The sequence below is a fragment of the Scheffersomyces xylosifermentans genome (genome assembly GCF_036884685.1).
Source record: "Scheffersomyces xylosifermentans strain CBS 12540 chromosome Unknown RJT20scaffold_8, whole genome shotgun sequence".
NCBI lineage: Eukaryota > Fungi > Ascomycota > Pichiomycetes > Serinales > Debaryomycetaceae > Scheffersomyces > Scheffersomyces xylosifermentans.
In genome coordinates, this window is record NW_027042946.1 from 872,069 (window position 1) to 895,476 (window position 23,408).

General features: G+C 40.4%; 12 protein-coding genes across 12 annotated transcripts; 3 read left to right on the top strand and 9 right to left on the bottom strand. All coding sequences in view use genetic code 12, as the record gives it.

Annotated features, from left to right (window-relative positions):
• Positions 1-531: 531 nt before the first annotated feature.
• On the top strand, positions 532-2,803 carry RJT20DRAFT_64327 (uncharacterized protein). Its single transcript, XM_064921077.1, has one exon. The coding sequence runs from the start codon at positions 805-807 to the stop codon at positions 2,755-2,757; it is 1,953 nt and encodes a 650-aa protein (XP_064772012.1). The 5' UTR covers positions 532-804; the 3' UTR covers positions 2,758-2,803.
• Positions 2,804-2,850: 47 nt separating this feature from the next.
• RJT20DRAFT_146908 (E1 ubiquitin-activating protein) lies at positions 2,851-4,035 on the bottom strand (the record flags this gene model as incomplete). Its single annotated transcript, XM_064918889.1, has 2 exons — positions 2,851-3,866; positions 4,008-4,035. The coding sequence occupies 2 exons, from the start codon at positions 4,033-4,035 to the stop codon at positions 2,851-2,853; spliced, it is 1,044 nt and encodes a 347-aa protein (XP_064772013.1).
• Positions 4,036-4,360: 325 nt separating this feature from the next.
• On the bottom strand, positions 4,361-5,647 carry RJT20DRAFT_64351 (putative ATP-dependent kinase). Its single transcript, XM_064921078.1, has one exon. The coding sequence runs from the start codon at positions 5,455-5,457 to the stop codon at positions 4,573-4,575; it is 885 nt and encodes a 294-aa protein (XP_064772014.1). The 5' UTR covers positions 5,458-5,647; the 3' UTR covers positions 4,361-4,572.
• On the bottom strand, positions 5,647-6,682 carry RJT20DRAFT_64324 (uncharacterized protein). Its single transcript, XM_064921076.1, has one exon. It carries the CDS (start codon positions 6,602-6,604, stop codon positions 5,837-5,839), a length of 768 nt encoding a protein of 255 aa, XP_064772015.1. The 5' UTR covers positions 6,605-6,682; the 3' UTR covers positions 5,647-5,836.
• A 510-nt stretch (positions 6,683-7,192) lies between these two features.
• Positions 7,193-9,932, bottom strand: RJT20DRAFT_64322 (uncharacterized protein). Its single transcript, XM_064921075.1, has one exon. The coding sequence runs from the start codon at positions 9,829-9,831 to the stop codon at positions 7,309-7,311; it is 2,523 nt and encodes an 840-aa protein (XP_064772016.1). The 5' UTR covers positions 9,832-9,932; the 3' UTR covers positions 7,193-7,308.
• Positions 9,933-10,981: 1,049 nt separating this feature from the next.
• On the bottom strand, positions 10,982-12,005 carry NUO1 (Nuo1p). The gene has a single exon (XM_064921079.1). It carries the CDS (start codon positions 11,743-11,745, stop codon positions 11,128-11,130), a length of 618 nt encoding a protein of 205 aa, XP_064772017.1. The 5' UTR covers positions 11,746-12,005; the 3' UTR covers positions 10,982-11,127.
• A 1,568-nt stretch (positions 12,006-13,573) lies between these two features.
• Positions 13,574-14,605, top strand: RJT20DRAFT_146913 (uncharacterized protein; the record flags this gene model as incomplete). Its single annotated transcript, XM_064918890.1, has 2 exons — positions 13,574-13,997; positions 14,091-14,605. 2 exons carry the CDS (start codon positions 13,574-13,576, stop codon positions 14,603-14,605), a joined length of 939 nt encoding a protein of 312 aa, XP_064772018.1.
• A 79-nt stretch (positions 14,606-14,684) lies between these two features.
• RJT20DRAFT_64369 (uncharacterized protein) lies at positions 14,685-16,132 on the bottom strand. Its single transcript, XM_064921080.1, has 2 exons — positions 15,881-16,132; positions 14,685-15,613 (listed from the first exon to the last, which is right to left on the bottom strand). Exons 1-2 carry the CDS (start codon positions 15,884-15,886, stop codon positions 14,765-14,767), a joined length of 855 nt encoding a protein of 284 aa, XP_064772019.1. The 5' UTR covers positions 15,887-16,132; the 3' UTR covers positions 14,685-14,764.
• Positions 15,978-17,292, top strand: RJT20DRAFT_131389 (ubiquinone biosynthesis protein). Its single transcript, XM_064917993.1, has one exon. The coding sequence runs from the start codon at positions 16,379-16,381 to the stop codon at positions 17,171-17,173; it is 795 nt and encodes a 264-aa protein (XP_064772020.1). The 5' UTR covers positions 15,978-16,378; the 3' UTR covers positions 17,174-17,292.
• Positions 17,293-17,922, bottom strand: YKE2 (tubulin-binding prefolding complex subunit). The gene has a single exon (XM_064917994.1). It carries the CDS (start codon positions 17,856-17,858, stop codon positions 17,511-17,513), a length of 348 nt encoding a protein of 115 aa, XP_064772021.1. The 5' UTR covers positions 17,859-17,922; the 3' UTR covers positions 17,293-17,510.
• A 9-nt stretch (positions 17,923-17,931) lies between these two features.
• Positions 17,932-19,286, bottom strand: RJT20DRAFT_64378 (uncharacterized protein). Its single transcript, XM_064921081.1, has one exon. The coding sequence runs from the start codon at positions 19,165-19,167 to the stop codon at positions 18,367-18,369; it is 801 nt and encodes a 266-aa protein (XP_064772022.1). The 5' UTR covers positions 19,168-19,286; the 3' UTR covers positions 17,932-18,366.
• A 2,877-nt stretch (positions 19,287-22,163) lies between these two features.
• On the bottom strand, positions 22,164-23,139 carry RJT20DRAFT_131393 (uncharacterized protein). The gene has a single exon (XM_064917995.1). The coding sequence runs from the start codon at positions 22,835-22,837 to the stop codon at positions 22,298-22,300; it is 540 nt and encodes a 179-aa protein (XP_064772023.1). The 5' UTR covers positions 22,838-23,139; the 3' UTR covers positions 22,164-22,297.
• Between the last annotated feature and the right edge of the window lie 269 nt (positions 23,140-23,408).

Here is a 23,408-nt window from a genome sequence, read left to right on the forward strand (position 1 = left end):
ATCGGAGCTAGCACGCAAATACGAGTTTTGAGATCTGTTTGCAACTTTTCACTGTTTCTTCCAAAAAGTAAAAAGACAAGGACATTCACTTCTACTTACGTATTAGGATTAGGTTAAGCATTATACATATATATCTTGTACTCAGATTAATATGTTAACCTTAACAATGCAAATGAAGCCACCCTGAAAAAGCCTGTCACTGCTGCCTATTGGCCATAAGCAAATACAAGAAAACAGACAAACTCAGTAGGGCTTCCAACTTTTAAATATTCCAAATTGACAAGGTCTCCATACAGTGTTTAACGATTAATCATTATTGAATATCTATTCAGTCACTCTTACTCAATTTCCACCCTAACAAGTACTCTCACATTTTTTGCACCCAAAAGCTCAGTACTATTAACTGCAATCTCAATGAGATGAAAGCTCTCAACCATCACTCTAAAGCCTTTTCTATTTTTATATAAAAACCTAAATTCTTCCCAATAACCCTATTTACCCCTACTCGACTCGACAGCTCTCAACCCATAACCACTACTTCCGTTATTCACAATAATCTTCAATCCAACACGACTATCCTATCACTTCCTCTAGAGACTTCTACATACACGAATGTCGCATTTTCACTCCATTTACGAAACAACGACTTACGACATCTTAACTACTACCAACATTTGACAGGATTTACGAGCTGGTTACATCATGGAGAACACACTACAAGTGACACTAGGACACTCTAAACATATTAAACATCTTTGAAAACTGGCTCATTATATACTATTTAACTGAAAAGTCCCCCTAAAAATGAATTTGCTAAAAATCTTGGACGGTACACCAGAACCGCCTATCATTGAGTTGGACATCGAAACTCTCAACGATAGTGGTGACTACCATCTTCCAACACCAATGTACGAGTTCCAGAAAGAGCTCACGGACCAGATAGTGTCGCTTCACTATCCAGACATCTTGAAATACTGTGAAACAAACGATAATACCGATTTAATCGTCAAGTCATTGCAAATATGTATAGACAATTGTATGTTGGTTAGTACTCATCCGTACTTGCTCATAAACCACTACATGCCCAAGAACTTGTCGCTGAAAGACATGCCTAGCAAAATTGCTGAGACAAGTGGTAAGTTCACGGTGCTAAAGGACTTAATGAATGTGATTATTCTGAACAACGCTTCTCGAGCAAAGAATGTCGGACTAGTAATGAACAATAACGTGAAATTCTTCGATTTGGCGGAAGCCCTTTTAATAGGATGCACTGGAAATCTTATAATTAAGAGGTATGTGGGTAATAATGTCCAGCGTGAGTCGAAGAAAGCCACTAAAATCTTAAATTCGTACTATAACGACGTGAATAATACGACGGTTCATTTATTACCTTTCGATGGAAAGCTTCAGAAGGACAAAGAACAGCTTGATGCTGTCAAATTTGACGTGTTAATTGTATTTGATGGTTATGTTGACACAAAGAACGAGTTCTTTGAAACTTTGCGGACTCAGAATAGAAGAGGAGAGGCAATAGTTATACGATTGGTTCCATTGAAGACTATCGAACATTGCAAATTGTATTATGCCGAGGATGAGGGAAATGAAGACTACATATATAAGTTAATCTCTTCAATTGTTTGTCTAAGAGACTACATAGGAAATCTTCCTCCCGATATCTTCCCCATTTATAATCAGAAATTGACATTTCTCTCACACAAATTCTTCGATGAAGTGTTCAAATCCATCTCTCGAACAGCAAGTTTTCCCTCCTGGCCCTTACCTGACTTGCCCAAAATCCCCAGGTTTAGTGCTATAGATGTCGAGCGTTCCTTATTGACAGAGGTTCACTTCCATTACACTCCATATGATTCTGCAGACACTTTTTCAGCTGACGCAGATAAACCGAAGGACGAAGAAAAGCCGACTTATTACGAAACTAAGAGGCTAGTACTGGAGTACGTTACTAATCCACTAAAGAACTCGTTCCAAAAGCTAATTGGTATTCACTCCAATGGAGACAGTAACAATGGCCACATAAATTCTATTTTGACTCACAAGTTAATCATGCAATTGAATACAGCATATTTGTCGTTGCAAATCGCTGAAAGAGAATGCAGTAGCTACGTCAAATTCAATGAACCAGAAATCCAGAGTAGGTTTGGTAGAAGAGAAAAGACCACTAAGGCCACAATATCGACCATATATGACGATATAAGTCATTCTGAGTCTAGGGTATCCATCGCCAATAAATGGATTATCAAGAAATCTGAGAATATAGTTGCCAATAAGGAAAAGATTAAAGAACTCGAGGAGACTCTCTCAAACTACATTGAGATTAATAAGGTAGACAATAAGACGAAGGAGGAGTTTATTAAAAACCAACTTGAAATTTGGGAAACCCAAGCAAAGATAAAAGAAACAATAGAGAGAATCAACGCTAAGAATGAAGAGAAGAACTACATCACAAAGGAATATCAAAACTCTGTCGATTCGATTAAAGAATCGGAGACTCAAATTGAAGCCACAAAGGAAAAGATTGCCTCGAATAAAAGAAAGTATGATTCACTTGTAGACGCCCAGGAAGAGGCACAAAAGACGTTCAAGGCGAAGAAACAGGACATTATTAATAATATAAAAGAGGAAACATTAAGAAACGAAAGTCTCAGAATTAAGTTGAATAATTCTTTGAAATTCCTCAAAGACACGTCACATCTCAAGAAGAGAAAGGGAAGAGGGCTTACCCCGAATTCGAAGTAAGTATAATGATATGTCTATACGATAGAGACGCTAATGATGACAGACGCTAAAAGATGCAATTAATGTCCATTGACTTGTATAACAGCTAAGAATCTATAAGGCATATATAGGCATCTCAGACTTCGTAGAATCTAATATTAACACATTATTTATTGGACTTTCCTTCTTACTCAAGAACTGTATTATATCCTGAGCCAAGGCTCCTCCGATGATGGCTGTCACAGGAGCATATTCTGTGAATGCCTGTCGACTGAAGACTTCCAAGTAGTCTTCGCTTATGACTGTTGTTGGAATACCAAGTTCAGTACAAACGCGTTGGCCCTGCTCTGCCAAGATTTGTTTGTCTACATCTTGCTCAACATCATCTGGTTTCTTGATATCAAAAAGTGCAAAAGTCAATGGTACAGCAGGCGATAGGCGCTTCATTTGTCTCTTGTTCAAAAGTGTTGGTAATTTGTTGGATTTCCAGATTTCTGAAATTGGAATAAATTCGTCTAGTACTGTTATCTTTTCTTTATTTGTCTTCTCATCGTAGCTAACTTCTGTTATAGTCTTTGTTCTGGTGATCTTTGTGTTGGCTTCTTTGAGTTGGTTACCTGCATCTTTTTCCGATACAGATACATGTTTGATCAAGTCCGTGAAGATGTAACCAAACATTCCATGAACACCAGCCACATAAAGTGGAATATTGAAACTTCTGGTAATTCCATTAAGTTTTTCAATGGTACTTTTGTCGAGTTCTGTTGCTACTATTAAGTTGAATGTCTGGAAATATTTGGGATCATCAAAAATCTTGACTAACGACGAAGTATTAGTAGTCAATTCCACTAGACTATTCAATTCTTTTATTCTGTCAATTACTAGAGGCAATTTGAGTTGTCCCACGACACTTTCGTCATCTGGCAAGAAGAATTGAGTAGCGTAATCTTCTTCTTTCACAACTGAATCATCCAAGATTTCAATGGAGTTAATACCTCCAAGGACGAGATTTTTCACCACTTCGGTTCCAACACCGCCTAAGTTGATTATTAAGATTTTGGCTGACCTTAATCTTAACTGGGTCGCCATTCCCCATAGTCTGATTTGTCTATCATACAAGGCTATTTCGTCTATAGAGAGAGTACATTGTTAGTAATGAACATCGAAAGAGTAAGAATTCAGTAGGAAAGAGTAAGAATTCAGTAGGAAGACAATGAAAGGACTGAAAGAAAGGAATGAAAAGACTGAAAAGTCTGAAAATTTTCACTTACCATTTGTCAATTGTTCTTCGGTCAGCATTTTGAGCTGTTAATGAGAGAGTTTATATCGAGTTTTCTATTCTTTTTCACCTCTAATATATAAGAGTAGTCATAAAGAGACAGCAGCGTGTAGAGAGAAAGACTAATCTCCTAATGAAATATTTCACTTGTCGTCGCGTTGGCTCACAGGGAGAAATTTGGGAAATTAGGGAAAGAATTTGTTTCTTTGGGAGGTTTGTGTAGTGAGGATTTGCGAGGAAATTGGTCAGGTAGTGAGAAGTCTCGAAGGCGAATAGTGAGAGGTAAAGTGAGAAGTGAGACTTTAGTGAGATGTTAGTGAGAAACAAAGTGAGAAACAAAGATCAATTACTGAGAGATTCCAATGAGGTATAGAGAGACTGTAGTTAGTCACAGTATAACAGGACTCTATTAATTGGAACACCCTATAACTGAACGAATATACTACACATTTGCCATAAGTTTATGTTTTTATATACCATATACTTACATATATTGGCTTCTTTTCATGGGAATGCCTGTTCATTGCTTTTCCTTTTACCCCATCTCTAAGGCCTCTCTAGAAGATAGACGTCTCCACAATCACTCTCTTCTCATCAATGCTGATACGAAGATTACCATCTCTAGCCCGTAAAACACCGTTGTCACACATATTCTCATAGTAAAGATGGTAAAGAGGCATATACCTATTCACAAAGTTTACAACTTGCTGATCTGACATCCCGGTACCCATAGCCTTGATCAAATTATGCTCTTGCTCTATTCTCCATTTGTAGACATTATCAATAGACGAAGTGCGAAGAAAGATGAACCTGTCAAAGAGATCCCATATTTTGGTATAATTGTGCAAAAATTCGTTGACAAGCTCAAGATCTGGTAACTTGCTTCGCTGAAGAATGGAACTGGGATCAGAAGTCAAATATTTCACCCGGAGCTGATCGTTATCCAATGGCACGAACCCATTGAACCAGCCTTCAAAAAGTACTATATCCACTTTGTAGTTAACAGTTTTCCATTTCGCCTCGTCACGGTCTCCTTCACCATTGAAAGCAGCTTTGTCGTACAGAGGGATCCGAACTTCTGTAATTTTACTGTCTTGTTTGCTTAGAGCAATCAAGTTATTCAAAATATCCAATCCAAGGTCGATATCATGGGTTCCTGGTAACCCTCTTCCTTGTAAAAGAAGATTATTGTCATATTCAGTTATGGCTCTCTCATTCAATTGGCTTTGTTCCTTGTGGGTGAGGTACAAATCGTCCATCAGAAACAGGATAACCTTCTTGCCAGGATATTTTTGCCTTAATTCCTCGGCTAGTTTATCTGTAAGATACGATTTACCTGATCCCTGTGGTCCACTAATACCAACTATAAGAGGTCTCAGTGAGAAGTCATATTCCTCAATGGTATGCGAGAGAAACTCAATTGAAACAGCTAAAGATGTCATTTTTTTTACAATTTACAACAACTAAACCTACTAATTTCTTTCAATTCTAACTAACCAGCGAATTTCACATCAACTTACCATAAAGAAAAACAATCATTGCTATCTATTTGTGGGGTTCATAAGCAAATGAATAGCGCTTTGGGAATCTTCACTTCGCACGACCAAATTGGGATGGTTCCAGATTTTTGCATCTTTCAGAGACCGTTGGAGGGATTGCTTATGAAGTACTATTAGAATTACGATATGGGATGTGTAACTAAACGTGCATTATATATACATGATGGTGAATTAAGGAAATCGAAGAAATGAAAAATGGAAAGTTTTAAAGGGATCGTGGTGTAGAATCAAGATACAAGGTACAAGTATGGCATATCTAGACCTAAATAGCCTTTAACTCCTTCAATTTGCTAACCAACTCATCTACAGTTTCAACCTTAATACCAGCATTTCTCACTGGTGGTTCTACTACTTTCAAAGTCTCTATTCTCTTAACCAACTCAATTCCCAAATCGCTGGCCTTCAACTTCTCCAATGGCTTCTTTTTGGCCTTCATAATGTTAGGCAACGAAGCATATCTAGGTTCGTTTAATCTTAAGTCAGTGGTGATAATTAATGGCAACTTGGCTCTCAAAGTGTCGGCTCCACCATCAATTTCTCTGGTGACAGTCACATTGTCCCCATCGATTTCAACCTTAGAGGCATTTGTAGCCTGTGGCCAGTTCAACAAACCAGCCAACATCTGTCCAGTTTGATTGGCATCGTCATCAATGGCTTGCTTTCCCAAAATGACCAAGTTGGAGTTGTCCTTTTCTACAACCTTTTGCAATAATTTGGCTACACTCAAAGGTTCAACTTCCTCATCTCCCACGTCAACCAAAGTACTGTTATCGGCACCTTTAGCCAATGCCGTTCTCAACACATCCTGTGCCTTGGTAGGTCCGATAGAAACAGCGTGAATGTTCTCAACCTTGTCTTTGTCGGCCTCCCTGATTCTAATCGACTCCTCCAAGGCAATGTCACAGAATGGGTTGATACTAAACTTGACTCCTTTAGTCTCTACTCCTGTCTGTGTCTTGTTAATTCTAGGTTTAATAGCAAAGTCAATGACTCTCTTGACGGGAACCAATATTCTCAATTTCGTCGACATCTTGTACTTGGTACTTTCTATCTTCTCTACTATCTGAACTGTCAGAACCTTCAACCAGAAGAATAAGAACTACTCTAATCCAATATTTCACCACTGCTGACTCCTAACCACAATCTGATTTTTCACTATAGTCCGGAATCGGGCACAAACACGTGACTGAAAAATTAACGGGAAGAAGGGAAAGGAGAGGCGCTACCATGACAAGTATATAGAGACGATTGCAAAAAGGGAAGAATCCTTGGGAAGGGTGAAGTCGGTGGTGGAGTTAATACACTTGGGGATGGTGGTCGTCGATGTTGTTGCTGGTGGTCATTGTTGATGTTGTTGTTACTGGTGGTGGTAGTGATTTGGTGGTTGTTTGTGGCATGGTGGTTAATTGTGACATGGTGGTTCGACATGGCTATTGACTTGCTGTAGTCTGTGACATATTGAATTGTACAACATGTCTTAGACGTGACTATATATGAGTACATTAGCTATAAGATTTATAAATATTTACATTGAATTATTCCTAATAACATATATATCCTACCTGAGTAAAATGAGACACTCCATAAACGGAATATTTCAACAAACTCATACAGTAATTAAGGTATATATTACATGGAGGTCTATTTAACGATATTATGCTGCCGATTCGAACCGGTCCAAAAATTATTTATGATTCCTCCAATGTGTTCATGCTATTGACGATGCATATCAGTCTAACCGATATGGGAGGGGGTGATCCTGGAACGGGCCTTCATCTTCTCGATACGAGCTTTCAATTGCGACGTTACCTCTGCCGCACGCTTCCAGTCATCGCTTGAATCAAAGTCGGAAGAATCCTTTGCTGTATTGGTGATAGTCGACATCCTCTGTGGGCTATCCATTCTTGAATTAAAGCTGCTTGTGGGCTTTATGTAGGGGTTTTCTTTATACGTATCATTACCAATCGAGAGTCTCTTGACTCCAGAACTGAGTTCCCCAGACGTTATTCTTGTTAGTTGTTGCTCAGGAGTACCTACTCCATTATTAGCACCTTCATACGGTGAATGGCTGGCAGAATAGAAACCGGAATAGGATTGCTTCGACTGAGCAGCAGTTGTCTGTAACAATTTCATCATCTCGATTTCTTGTTCAAGGAGTCTTATTTTCTGTTTTGCATCTTCCAAATCACTGTGAAGTCTGCCAATTTGTGTTTCCTTTTGCTGAATCATTAGTACGCTGTTAGTATGTTCTCTGTGGAAGGACTCGGCCGACGATCTGTTTTGAGCCAATTCGATTCGGAGACTGTTGTTTTCTGCTTCCAATTGCAGATACTTCTGAGCTTCCCTAGCCTTGCTTTCCAACCATAGCTGCTTCTCCCTACGAAGTTGCTGCAACTCTGCCTTTTCTTCTGGAGACAAACTTAGTTCAGGGGCCGCCCTAGTGGATACTGAAGGTGGTTGCACACTAGGAGTTGGGTTAGACGCTAAGGATCTGGTCGTTAAACCACGTCCATAAGTAGACACCTTAGGTGCGTCATCAGCTCTCTTTACAGGGGACGTTGCTAGTCTTTTAGACGGTATGGATGAACTGGAAATGGATGGTTTTCTGATTGTACTTGTTGCTTGTTTCCTTACTGCAGCAGGAGCTTTTGCAGCGGCTTTGGAAGCTGGGGCAGACTGCTGTGGTGCACTCTTGGTACTTTGAACTTGGACTGTTTCAAAATAGGAGATAATCTTTGTCTTCCTATTCGCATCAATCTTTTCTAAGAACTGCTTGAGTTCTCTCTCACCAGTGATCTTCATTAACGTACCAATGACTTCAGTGGATGCTTGACGAATAGGTTCTTGTGACTCACTTAACAACTTGACACCTATTTCCATGATACTATCCACTTCACTGGTTTTGGGGGGAATTTTAGTTGCGGCTAAGCATCTCTGTAAATAATTAGCAGCGGCGATCTTATTTTGAGGAGTTTTGAGCTTCATACCATTAATTGTCTCTTCCAAAACGTCACTTAAACTCGATACAGCGAATATAGCGTCCAAAGCATTTGCTAATGCTGTAGCGACAGAAGCTTTCTTCTCCTTGGTTCTTTCTATCATTGGTCCTAGAATTATTGGGCGATACTTCTGTGAAGACTTCTGAAGTCCCTTTGTAACTATCTCTGAGCAGTTTGCAGCAATCTCTACAACTTGGACATTGGCATCTTTCATGCACTTTGCTACGATTCTGAAGAATGGTGTGTAGTCGTCATTTGTAACTAGTTTCACGACATTTTTCAATATTTCGAATACTTCTTCAAGCACTTCTTTACGGTCCTTCCACTTCGCCGAATTAATACGAGTGTCCAAATCTTCTGGGAATTTGGAGAGAACTTCCACTGGGTCTGCCAAGTCATAAGGATTAAAGTCGTCTGCAGGAGTGGCAATGTTCTCTTCAGCATCCATTTCCACGTCCCCATCAATTGCAGTGGATGTACTGGCAGATGCTTTCATCTCCTCCAAACGTTGAATTTCCAACTGTTGCTTACGTGTAAATCTTGTTTGCTCAGCAGGTATATCTTGAACTGCTTCGAAAGCCTTTGTGAGATCCTTTTGTTGTACAGGTTTCAAATCGGCGAACAAGACGGTAACCAAAGATTCTCTCATCCATTTGTAAAGCTCTACTGTCAATTGTGTTGTTTCAGCTCTCACATTTTTGTCTGCATGTGCAAACAACTTAGCCAAGCTTGGAATGATAACCTTTGGCAGTATAGTCTGGCAGCCAAAATTGGCCACTATCTCCTTCACAGCTCCAACAGATCCTGCTACGAGTTTTGGTAGTCTGTTAGTGAAAGAAGGTGTGATATCTTCAATTATGCTGTTTGGTTCCTTTGAAATTTCCACGAGGAGCAATAATGCTTCTGTAGCGTACAGTTTGGTATTTTTCCTCGATGAAGAAAGTCCCTTTTCACAGATAGCTGTTACTATACCTGCTCCCTTGAGTCTTGCTGTGTTTGTAGCTGTTCCACCGTACTGTAAGTAATTGACGAGCAAGTTTAAGCCGGCTTCTTGGGCCACGACATTCAGATCCGTTATGAAAGTTTTCATCAATTCAGGTCGTTGGTTATAATCCTGGAAGCAGGCGTCTGCTTCGCTGCGTGAGCTTTTGAACTGTTCCGTGAGTTCTTCATATGCTTCGAGTCTGACTTTCCATACTTTGTGGACCAATCTTTCGTCTAATGGAAGAGACGAGTAGTCCTGTTCTTCCGCCGACATTGCTTGGAATTTTTGGGCAAAGCAGTGGCGATTATTAACTGAAGGACTTCTCTTCTACTGACGGAAACGGTATCAATGAATATCCAATGGCTATCTATAACGCTGTAGTCTTTATATGAATTATACACGTCTAATTGATCTGATTGATGTTTGTTTTGTAAACAGAGAGTGGGTATATGCACGACCCTGGGAGATTCGTCTGGAGCGGTAGTGCAATGGTAGCGCTGAGTGGTAAGGGTGGGGGCCTGAACAACAAAGGGGGTTGGGGGGGGGGGGGGGTATGTGTATGATTATGGATGTGGTTATGGATGTGGAGTCTAGGGTCAAGGAGTGATGGAGTGTTAGAGTGATAAAGTTGACTATTGGGGAAAGATAGTGATCAGTGTTTGTTTAATGAAGCGTGTGTTAAGTATGTAAGAGACAACAGAGAAGTCCTGTGTGGGAAGATTACATAGTTAAGAGCTGTCATAGTTAAGAGCTGTCACAGTTAAGGTTCGTAACATTCCAAGTTAAGATACGTTATCCAAGAATTGTGATAGTTAAGATCTATATATTAGTAAGATACCCAGGAGATACACCTAGCCATAGGTAAGACTTATATGGTGAAGACGTCCAATAATTAACTAGCTTTAATAGTTTAAAATTTAAATAGTTAAGGCTACACATGGCATATTTAGAATATTCCTTGCACACGAAGAGTCAATGACACTATACCAGTTTATAACAATCTGACTAGGATTTAGCTTGCTCTAAGCTAAGAGTTCACAATTTACGCTTATTAGGCATTTATCAATGTCTTTGGTAACCAATGTCTTTGGAATTAGCACTAAGATAGCCCTTAAACAAGTTAAGACAAAGAGGAACGTTTTATATGAAATTGCACAATGGACATCGACAGCAACGCCATCTCCTATATCCAACTCTAAATCCTACACTCTCAATCTTTTACGATGCAATGTATTGAATATACGACAGAGGTCAACGAAAAGACCCATAATGATGTAGATAAAGATACAGCTTCCCGAACTTCCTCGTAATGAGCAGTTCACCATAAGCAAATCGTCTACGGCAACCAGACTCGGACTGTTTTTGATGGTTGATGTTTCGATGATCGATGGTTGATGCTATGAACCAATTCATTCGACTCTCTATCATGAAGAACGTCATTTGGACTTTCAGAACATCTTCTATTTGCTAGAAGTCACCCTTTCTTCTCCAAATGACAAAATTATTGTACAGGATATGGCCATGGAACGAGTTGTTTAAGAACTCGTCTTTTTACTCTATCCATTCCATCTACTCTATCTGCTTGGCATACTTGGCCTTGATTTGATCAAATGGCTTCAATTTGAAGCCCCATTCCTCCTCACCAGGTCTGTCCACGTAATACTTCTGGATGTTGACTCCGTGGTATGGATGGTGAGCCAAGTTGAACCATGGCAATATGGCGAATGTGGTGAACGAGAATTGGGAGTTTCTGTTGGCAATATCTTGCAATCTGTCGTCCAAAACAGACTCGTTTTCATGGTAAGGAAGCTTTCCTTGCGACAACAACTTCTTGATCTCATATCTGTCCTTCTTGACTTCTCTTTCGTTTTCTGACCAGCCCAAGAATCTCTTGGATGATCTTACGTAGGCGAGGTAGAATCCTCCTACAAAACCAAGTAAAGTGGCTGTTCTCAATGCTCCTCCTGGAACCTTACCTGGAGCCTTGAATGCTCCTTCTGCTGGTTCCAATTTCTCCCAAACTTGCAATGCCAATGGGAAGGCTGCAGTGGTAGCCGCCCAGATACCGATATCCGAACCTCTGAAGTAACCGACTACTCTGTTGAAGTGAGGATCCACGTCGATGAGCTCGTAGTCTGAGTATGGCGGGTCTGCTCTTACGGGCAAATTGCTGTTTGTGTATGACATCGAGTTGCTGTGATATATGCTACGATGAAGTTGCGACCGTTTCAGATGTTGGCAATACCACTTAATCTACTGTTGTTACTGTGTCAGAGGTATCTTCTTCAGTAATTCCCATTTCTCAAACGTTGATTGGAGTGAAAAAGTCGTGCGGGAGGAGAAAAGGGCAGGTGCGAGTGGTCACGTGGTAGAAAAGTGTTGCAAACGGTGGAGAATGTATGGGTGGGAGATATGGGTAAGTATATAGTATATGGGTTGTATATGGGTACGTATATGGGTGTGGAGTATGAGTAGTAACCTCCCATATGATATAATATATATTATCTCTCATTAGTTAGTGGGCTTACTTAAACGCAATAAGTACTTGATAGGAATATACATCTACCTTAAAAAAGGTGTGGAGTACGTAGAGTATGTAGAGAGTGGGAGTAGTAGGTGGTGGATATATGTGTGTAGAGCATGTAGAGCATTTAGAGTATGTAGAGTATGGAGTAGTTATGGTAGTAAAAGTATGGGAGTAGAGTATGTAGAGTATGTGAGTAGAGTATTCGAGTATGTGAGTAGTAGAGTATGGGTGTGAGTAAGTAGTTTAGTGTAATAGCGTACAGTATGAGAATGGAGTAATGGTAGTTTACATATAATAGAATTGAGCAGTAATGTAGTGTATGAGTGAGTTAGTGTATGAGAGTAAAGGATGAGAGTGAAGGATGAGAGTAGTGTAATGAGAGTAGAGTAATCAGAGTAGAGTAATGAGAGTTCAGTACTAATACAGTTATGAGTGCAGCAGCAGTCAGAGTTTAAGAGTGCAGTGTACAGTATACAGATCCTACTAAAGCATAAAGATTAATGATATGAAGCGGGATTCACTTTGAGTTGAAAGTAGATGCCATGTGTGAGTTGACACTCCATGAGAAGGTAGTAAAGTGAATGAATGAACATCCATATATATATCTCCTTACATCCATATATATACTTTCATCCATATATATACTTTCTTCCGTATATTCATCCATATACATAAATGCACCCATATACATACGTACTCCCATACCTATACATACGTTCAGTCATATATACCTCTATATATATATATACACATCCATATATATATACACATCATAGCCATATACATGTACATAGAATACACATAACTATATACATACACATAAACACACCCTACACAAACACACCCATATACCCTTCCATTATGTTCACCTCATTCCATCCTCCCTAACATTTTTTGGCACCCAAAAAAAAAACGGAGCCATTTCTCAGAGAAGACCACCAGAAGGGGACTATCACTAAGTACACATAAGCCAGTTAAGGCAATCAAATACAAAGGGAAGCTCTCTGATGACATCCTTTCGGGCCTTCTACCTCTTCATCTTCTCCTTAAAAACACTTTTGATAGGCCATATCCATATCCATCACTGGGTATGTACTTTTTCTCCTTTTGCTTACGTATTCCTACCAGTTAACCTACACTCATACAATATATACAACACAACAACCCAATGAGAAATTAATATCACTTCTTTCCACATTTAGCTTAATATTGTTCTCCTTCTTTTCCCTCTCTGCTTTTCCAACTCATCCTAACCAACTCAAACATCAACAGACCCAAAATACCCAATATTCCCTCCACCCACCATCTACACTTACCCTTCACTACCAAGATCTACCCCACCATATGGTAGCGCCCGATATCGCTACCCATTCTCATCTTCATTATCATAAGCATTGAAATATCTAAAAGTCACTTCTTTCTTTCCCTTCATTACCTACAATTAGATTTAGACTTTACATATAGATCCTCCTCTGCATTTCACAAGCAATGCCAATCACACTAGCGGACGAGTCCGCCAATGAGTCCGATCGGAACTATACGTCCTCGACGTCCCGGAATCGCCATCCCTTCAGTAAAGCAATCAACAGTATAAGGATATACAATATACCACTACTTAACTTCTTTATCATAAGTGTTCTCGGGGTTTTTCTATTCAAATTGACAACAAAGTACACAGGACTCTACATGAAAAGCTCTTTAATAACCATTATCGTCACCAATCTCGTGTTGTATGGCATATCCGAAACCATGGCGCAGTCTATTTTAAGCTACAAGCCTAACCAACCGGTCATTAGTTTCCGTTATAACGAGGCTAGTGCCGGTACTGGACTCTCGTTTAACTCAAATGATATAACCCTCGACAGGAATGCATCCGCGGGTTTCAATGTGTATAGCGACGATTTGGAACTGGGTCCCCATAATGAAGATGAAATCTCTGGGGAAGCAAGAGAAGAAAGAGACGGGAACGACAGGCAACATAGAAGACCAAGTATAGAGAGCATAGATGATGAAGGAATCGAACGTTTTATTGACTACTTACAAAGAGACACGGAATCTATTGAAAACAGAGCAGATTACTCCAATTTCGGCGAGTTACCCAGCCCAATAGTGGAGTTGACATACTTCCAATTCAATCGTTTGGCAGGATTCATGTGTTGGGGTTTCATAATGGCCTTTGTCCAATGCTGGTGGTACAAGTTCCTTCAGATATACTCCAAAGACCCCAAGTTTATCGAAGTTCTTCGTAAGGTGTTAACCGACCAATTGTGTTTCTCACCAATTTCATTATTCTGTTTCTTCACTTATGGTACAATAGTCCTAGAGAGTGGAACATGGGAGTTAGCTAAGAAGAAACTCAGTAAGATCTATCTCAAAACATTAATAATTAATTATTCGGTATGGTTCCCTGTGCAATTCTTCAACTTCTTCATTGTGCCTCGGAACTTCCAGGTGCCTTTTTCTTCGTCTGTTTCCGTGTTGTGGAACTGTTTCTTATCCATGAGGAACTCAAATAGCTAGATAGAAGCCTTAATATACTAATGAGTGATTTTCAATCCCCTTTTAACAGTGACTTGAGAAGTGATGTTGTCTGTACTTGTTCTCTTAGCTTAGCTACAATATAGTGTTGTCTTAATGTTCGTATCTCTCATTATTCAATACTCCAATTCCTATGCTATTTTATACATACATACCTGAGTTCGAGAACCCATTGAATTTCCTCACCGCCAAACTGATCTTCTTTAAGTATGCATTTTTGTCTGAAAGCCCCAAGACATCTCCTAGAACCACACCAGCATCGACAAGGGCGTCGTTATCAGACTTTTCAAACCCTGATTGGCCCTCTGAGTTCAAAACCAATGCAAGTAACTTCGGGTTTTCTACGAGATTCAATTGTGATACCACAGATGCTGAGATCCCCGTAATGAAATGAGGTGGTTTCAAAGTTGGAATTGCATCGTACAACTCCGTATGCTTTTTTATATTTTCGCCACTATTTGCAACCATTTTGTTCAATGTCTGATTATTATTAAGTCCACAAGGTGCCAAAGTCACCCACGATTTCTTTACAAGCGGGTCGAGTATTTGGACCAATTTCCTGGCCACTAGTCCATGAGTTATCACATTGGCAAAATGAGGTAATGTCACCGTGATGGCCGAGCTGTTGCCGTTTTGTCCAAGATGTATAGGAATATTTGTCGTTGGGTACTTGGATTTCACGACTTTTTCCTGAATTGCAGAGTATAATTGTTCGTCTTCATCGTAATCGTCTTTTTCGGCCTGTTCCGATTGTTCAGTGTCTGAGTAGAGTTGGGGGTACAGAACCCTAATGGTTCCAACTATCTTCTGTTGAGGCAAGGATTCGCTGAGAATGCTTATGGTAGACGGAGCCACCACCACGAAATCCACCGATTTGATCGCTTCAGTCCATTCTAACGCTATCGTAGGGATCGGAGCCGGTTTGGCGTCTTCGAATTCGTCTTCTTCGAGTGTGTGACGTGGAGCTCTGTACTCGTTGACTGGTTTTAGCTACAAAGACGGATTGTTAGTACCGTGATTCACAGGGAAAAATACCACAATTGAGCGGAAACAAAGACGATACATAAACCACATCCCTATGGAGAGGTCAATTGGATAGAAATAACCATCAAAATTGAATTTTTACCCGATTCTTTATCCCCATTTATTGATTTACAACCATACAACCGTGCCTTCACCAGCCTTCAACAAACTGTACTCAATATACCTCCATTCATCTCCGTCATTTCGGCTCAATTCCTCAAAAACCTTACATACAAGCATTTCCACCCTATTCGTATATCGTAATATCTACTTTCAAACACAATTCTCCAACTATAAGTACCACTTATTCCATCCCTTCTACGACTCCATGACACTGACATCATTCACATTGAAACTCGCAAAAAGTTAACGGCGGCAAAACCTTCATGGAAAAATGTCGCGGAAAAACTAAAATGAATTCGGAAAAAATCGAGACCCTTTCAAGCGGTGGTGCGACACTGGAATCGAATGTCGCGCTTGCTATACGATGATAATGAGACAATTTTATTTTCAGTGGTGAGTTTGATGGTTTAGATAGAGAGAAGGAAAGAAAGAGTGAGAGGAAGTGAAGGTAGGGACACGTAGAAAGAGACGAAGAAAGAGGCGAAAAACCAAAGAGTAGTTAGTAATAGTCAAAAGTTGAAAATTTTGTTGCTGCTAATTTTAATAGGAATTTAATAGGAATTTACATAGTTAGTTATACAAGTAGGTTAGATATACATTCGTCGAACTATGTTGAAAACACCATTTAGAGGATTCCAGGCATTCAGAGGCGGCCAATTGGCTCTCAATGGGTTGAAAAATGGAGTTATCTCCACCCGCTTGTACCATTCGAGAGATCACCCTTCGTCCAACAAGATAGTGGACCCTAAGTCGGTGGAATCGGTGCTTTTGACCAAGGCTCTTGAGTATATCCCACAATATGGCTTCAGCAATGCATGCATAACACAAGCGATAAGAGAATTGGACTATCCAGACTCAATCCACTCAGCAATTTCGACCAACCCCTCTGGTAACTCACCAGAATTCCAATTGACGTTGCATTGGTTGAAGACCCAGAGACAAAAGTTGGAACAGCATATTTTGGACCCAAATTCGGAATACCACAAGATTACTGACGAATACGAGAGAGTCAGCTATGCTATCAAGAAGAGACTCGAATTTAATGAACCAGTCGTCGGTAGACTTGTCGGAGGAATCTCCCAATTAGTGGTACCATACAATATCCCCCAATCGCTCGAGGAATTGCACAATTTAAGTGATGATATAGCATTCTATGCTGGAGACATGTCTCATGATTTTGCCTGGTATTCAAAGAGAGTTGGCTTCTCTTCCATTTACGTCAGTTCAGAGCTTTACATGTTGCAAGACAGCAGTGATGGCTACAGAAGAACCAAAAACTTTGTGGATGAAAAGGTTCTTGGGTTGAAAGGGCTTGGTTCTGCTTATAACGATATCGAAGAATGGGGAATTTTCAACGCTATTTCTTTGGTGAACATGATCAAATCCCAGTTGGTTAGAGGATAGGTCCAATATCGGAGTGAGGAACAGAATAGAATACTGTTGATAGATTCATTGCAATGAACTGTATATATTTTATTATTATTATTAGCAAGATCTATAATACACGAAGAATATGATGAAAGAAATCAGGTTGCAATAATGGAAGAGAACAGAACCGTAGAATCATATAACTGTGTTTCAAAGTACTTTTCATTGTTGATCCATTCACTCTTATGAACACAAGGAAGTGCCTTAAAGTTGTACAATAAACTTTTGCAAAGTTGAATTCAAAATTATTCTATTGACTTATGCAAACATAGACTTTCTTTACCATTTTCTTATTATAAACTCCTCCAACCACCTAAGCTCCCATACTGGCTCTAATGGCCAACAACTTCTCTCTTGTTCCTTCAATCTTCTTTTCCTCCTCAGAGATCTTGGTTTCTGCCCTCTTGATCTCGTCTTCTATGAACTCGATTCTCTTGGTTACGTTCAATTTCGCTTCAGCAAACTCCTGAGGAACCAATATTGGCCCCGTGAGCTTATATATCTTGGACTCGTCGTTCAAGCTGTCAAACTCGTTCAACACGATCTTGTTCTCTTGGTATTGCGTCTCCAATTGAGATCTGGTAGAGATCAAGTCATTCAATGTATTTTGCTGCTCATTGAATTCTAGCGAGAGTTTTTCAAACTGCAGTTTATCGGCCATCCTATCAACACAATTAAATATCTATCTTTACACAAACGACTCTTTACTTGCTAAAGAAACACCTTTGAAGACTTGACAATCACCAGCTTCAAATCATCAGAATTCGATTTTTCAGTTTTTCTTTGGAGTCGCACTGTTGAATAGTACTGCGGCATGGGTGCAGTTTCCAATCAGGTTGTCATAGGCTTAGTTAAGTTAGTGGTGAAGATGGGATATTGGTGAACGTTGGGGGTATTCTAGTAATATTTACGTGATTTAGTTGCAAGATCTTCAGGAAACAACATGTACTATCTATATATAGAAAAAAAACCGGAAAAAAACATAATATCAAACATTAGAAACGGACTGTTTGGTGGCTCCATATAACCAAAGAACCACAGAACCACTAGTCCAAAAGAACCCACCAAGAGCTATCTCAGTGTCCCAGATACCGAGATCAATGAAACCGGAGCATAGGATGCTGCAAAACAGGGAAAAGCAATAGGCGAAAGTCAACGGAGACTTCTGGCTACGAGGGAAAGATGTCATTGTCCTTTTCGTTGACTATGATTTCTGTCACATGGACCTTGTACCGTCTATTTGTAGAATCTCCTCCATAGCCGTTCATTTCTTCGTAGTCTTCATACTCGTCATATTCGTCGGCGATGGCATCCTCGTCGTCTTCCACAAACAGCGATTCGAACGGGATTTCTTCAATGTCTTCTTCTATGCTATCGTCGAATATGGCGTCATCGTCGTTATCGACCTCCAACGCGGCTCCAAGGCCGAGCCCCACTCCGTGTTGCAAGAAATTAGGTCTTGGAGAGTGGTAGGATGTATGTCTACGTTGCAGTTGTGGTTGTGGTTGAGAAGGAGTCTGCTGGGGTTGTTGTGGGGAATTGATGGTGGAGCAGTTGACTGAGTTTGTTGGTGTGATGGACTTGGATTGGGAGCGGGAACGGGAAGCCGATTTGGAGAAGCTTAGAGCACGAATCTTCTTCTCGTTGGCCAATGATCGCAGTTGTTGGTACGGCGTAGCAAAGAGGTCTTGGTTGAAGATGAACCCTTGACATTCCTTCAACGAGATGATGCTGTAGCTGGAAGCATCGGAGTAGTAGCTGGGAGCTTCGTAGACGGAGAAGTTTTCGTTTTTGATCATTGAAGGAGAGAGAAACGAGTTTCTTCTGAACCACGGCGACGACGTGGATGCAAAGGACGAGTTTCTTCTCTTGATGATGGTGGGTTCGGGCCGAGACGACTCAGTGGGTCTCATTGCAGTGTTTGAAGCCGACGATTTGCGTCTGACTTTGGGGGGAACCGACGAGCTCATGTGGGGATGATGTGTATTTTGAACAGGGAGGGAGTAGCCAGTAACCAGATGAGGGTAGAAGGGGAAGGGGAAGGAAAATTAACAAAGGTAAGGATGATAAGGATGGTAATGGGTATTAATAAAGATGACACGGAAACTGACGCGGAGCTAGAGACCGATGGAGATGGTAGAAGCCAAGGTAGGGAAGGCCGAGTTAAAGGGGATATAGTAAGGTGTTGTTGAAGGAAGTGGTTGTGATCAACGTAGATACCAGTAGTAGGAAAATACTAATGTGGAAAGGTGATTATAGGTATAACCACACAGTATATAAAGTATTATACAATATAAATTCAATATATATGTACAATACAATATAAAATGTATAATATAAAATGTACAATATAAAATGTACAATATACAATATACCAATATACCAATAAATATATACAATATATATATATAATATGTATATATAAAGTAATGAGATGCACAGTTAACAAAGCTAACAAAAGAGAACTTAAAGAAGAAAGGAAAAGAACAAAAAAGACTAACAAACTTACAACAGCAACAGCAAGTGTATCGTACGAACATAAAGACACTACTATCACCGGAACAGGAAAGACAACGGGAACAGGAACAGGAACGGGAACAAGACAATCTTACAGTGCAGTGCAGTGTACACTACAACCAATGAGGGTAACCAGGGTACATTAGAGTGTACAATAGAGGGTATTACAGTGCCATACAGTGCAACCAGAGGTAATATACAAACTGGCCACGAAGAAGGATACCACAGTGAGTGGAGGTAGAAGTGGAGGGTGTAGAGGTATGAACAGTGGAATGAAGTGTGGAAGAGGAAGAGGAAGATGAAGATGAAGAGGAGAAGTGTGGTTATGAGGAAGTTAGTTACTGTATTAATAGATATATATAATAGATATATATAATAGATATATATAGATGTTAGCTGAGTAGAGTTACTAGTGAGCAGAGTAATCAACGAGTAGATAAGTAGAGGTGAACAGGGTTGAGCACTACAAATGGAACGAGTGTGGTTATGGTGAGAGAATGTCTTGTGACTGCGAGGAGTCTGAGAGTCTGAGAGTCTATGAGTCTGTAAGACAATGAGTGAGCCAGTGACGAGGTGAGGTGAGTCAGTGGACTGTAAGTGACTGCCGTCAGTTAGAAGATGAAATGAATTCACAGTGACAGTGACAGTCACAATAGATCACGATTCAATACAGTACATAAGGAGAAGATATGGGATATTGAAGCGAGTTTAAGAAAGGGTCACGAAGAGAAGATCATGCGACTGTGGAGGTGGTGGGGAATGGGGATTGGGGATAGCAACAAGGATAGCAACAAGGCAAGCGACAAGGATCCTATGAAGTACGACAAGAATAGCGACAAGGATAGCGACAAGGTGTGTGATGTCAATGTGTTGTGAGCACTAAAGATATGGTAGATGAAGCAAAATGTCACACAACATCATTGTCGTTGCAGAGGCCAGAGCCAGAGTCAGACCAGAACCAGGGCCAACACAGAACTAGATGTGCTGAAGAGTTGGAATCCGAGCTTCATTGAACCAACTGAGTTCAATCCAACCCAACTCATCCCATTGAACACAATGCCTTCACTGTGGAGACGAGACATGAAATGTGCTTATCGCTGCAAATCCCGAGGAAGTCAAAGCCTTGACGGATAAGATAAGAGAAAGAGAGAGCCCATGTGAGACGAGCGAGATGAGTTGACGATAAGGCCGACGTGAACAGAAGAGACGGAAACCGAGTCCGCCACGAGATCAGACGAGTAGAAAGGGAGGCATGGCGAAGCATATTCCCATGGAAGTGATTATATAATATGTTATAATATGTGCATTGACGACGATGGTAGGATAAATGTAGATGGTTGGTAGTAAACCAGTGGACAAGAAAGGAAGCAGACGAGTGGACTAAATTAGACATCTCGTAAACCATATAGGAATTCTTCGAAGTGGGGAGCTTCTCGGAAGAGTAGAACGGTTAAAGTATCCCAGAGTATATGAGAGTATGAGAGTATGAGAGTATACAGAGAAGATGGAATGATGTATAAACAGTTGCTACTCTTCAAATAATAAGATGAAACAGAATGTTAGTGTTAGCAGTTAGAAGCAGTGGGCAGTACCATCAATACAATCAGTACTGTCAGAGTGTCTCTCTAATAATGTACATGGTAACTGCAAAAAGAAGGGGACATTGTAAGGGCACATAAGACATCACCAGCTTATCAAGATACGATTATGCACACACGCAAACTCTGCAGCACATTATGGTGCTTGTGCATGTCCTATTGTACTAGCAATCTAAACTATCGTTACAGTAATGATACTATTACCCTATTCACATTACCTCCCATTAGCCGTTAAAACTGTGAATTCGAAGGTCCTTGGTTAATCCCCAAGCCCCTCTCTTTTGAGCTGTGGTGATACCATGCATTGGTAGATCTCGGTCGTTAAGAACTGATGGCCAATTCAAGATGGTTGAAAAGATGGTTGAGAATAGACAAGTGCATGCAAAATAACCATTGTAATGGCACAGACCTCCCATAGAGAACGGCCCTAAATTCTTTGTTAACCGATGGAGTCTTCCAGTCACATTCTTCTAGTCACATTCTTCATCTGGTTACAGCATTGGGGTCTAATAAGGGTCTTGGCAACTATTTTGCTCTCTTCTTACTGGAGTAACCATAACCATAGGCCAGAAATGGTCTTAGGAGCTCTCTCTAAACTATTTGTATCTGTTGGCCAATGGAATGGCAAGCCTTGTGCTAAATCGATTACCTTTACCTTGTACCTTAGTGACAAGAGTCACCACCAGAACTGTTCATCACCATTCTATTCTTCCGTAGTATAAACAGTCCGACGAACCAACTCCCAAGAACATAGCAAACTTCAATCCGTAAACCTCACGACCATCACTTGTCCGCATGGCAGTACTTTCTCTATTCCTACAATTAACCAAACCCATTTTATCAACTTTGTACATTCAAAGCTGCCTAAACATTAAATATATACATGTAAAATGATCCATAATTTCGTTTACTCATATGCAAAGAAGCAATTTAATCGACTTGCTCCTAATAGTATAGCTCATAGAATGGCTAAAACCTAAGCTCGTTAAGCCAATTCCTTCTCTCGGTACCAAAGTCCTCCTTTCTCCTTCAATTTGTTCATGACGAACTTCAATCCCTCTCTGGAATTGGACATGTTGGAGGAAAACCGGTTGTGACTCCATTGTTCGATTCTCTGCTTGAATCCTACAAAGTTCGATGAGAACTTGACCTTGCTCTCGACTAATGTGCTCTTTCCATCGTCACATGAGTATTTCAAATACTCCTCTACCTTGATAAACTTCCGATGGTCAACATTGGCGGTGTATGAAAGTAAAATCTTGCTCTTGGGGTCAACAACGCTCTTTTCAATGATCCACGAGTTCAAGCTGTTGCCCAAGAAGGGTTTAATGAATTGTGGCAATCTGCCCGTCTTGACCACCAATCTGGTGGTTCTTAAGCGGCCCTCATCGTCAATGTAGCTTTCCAAGGTATCGCTGCTCAAGACATGCTTTGCGTAGGGGTTTGGATATCTATTCAAGTATGCCAATGAGGCCGTTTCGAAGTTATGTCCGTATGACTGAGTGTGCTCGAAGAAAAGAACCATCTTGTGGGTTTATGCAATATGAGGGGAACGGTGTTAGTTGGACTTGACAGCTTTATAGGTAGCTAGTTAAACTGGGAAATACAACGCTAAAATAAAACCAAAGGGCAAATCTCAAACAAATAAACAAAACACTACAAAAAATTACCGACTGGTTGCTGCTCCGAGAACAATCTACAATCAATGAGCTTTCCTGGAAACCCCTTGTGACGTTAGAATTACTAATTACAATAGCTTATGGTTGAAAAATTTTGACCTCACAAGGCACTTTTCTTTTGGAAAGAAGACGGTTTGCGGGTGGGAATAGGGTGCAGCACGTGACTTATCTCCGTGTAAGCATCATTGTACCGAATGTGGTACGCTGGAAGCATCGGTTTTAGTGAAGTTAGCGACAAGGAGGAGTGGGGAGGAAAAAAGAGACCGGGAAGGGGGACGGTCGGATATTAAATGTGAGCCGATGGAAGGAGAGTTATGAGGGGGAGGGCGGTGGGTTCAGAGAGGGAAAGTAAAAGAGAGGGAGAGTTAAGAGAGGGACTGGTTAAGAGAGATGTGGAAGTGGGTGGAGAGGAGAGGG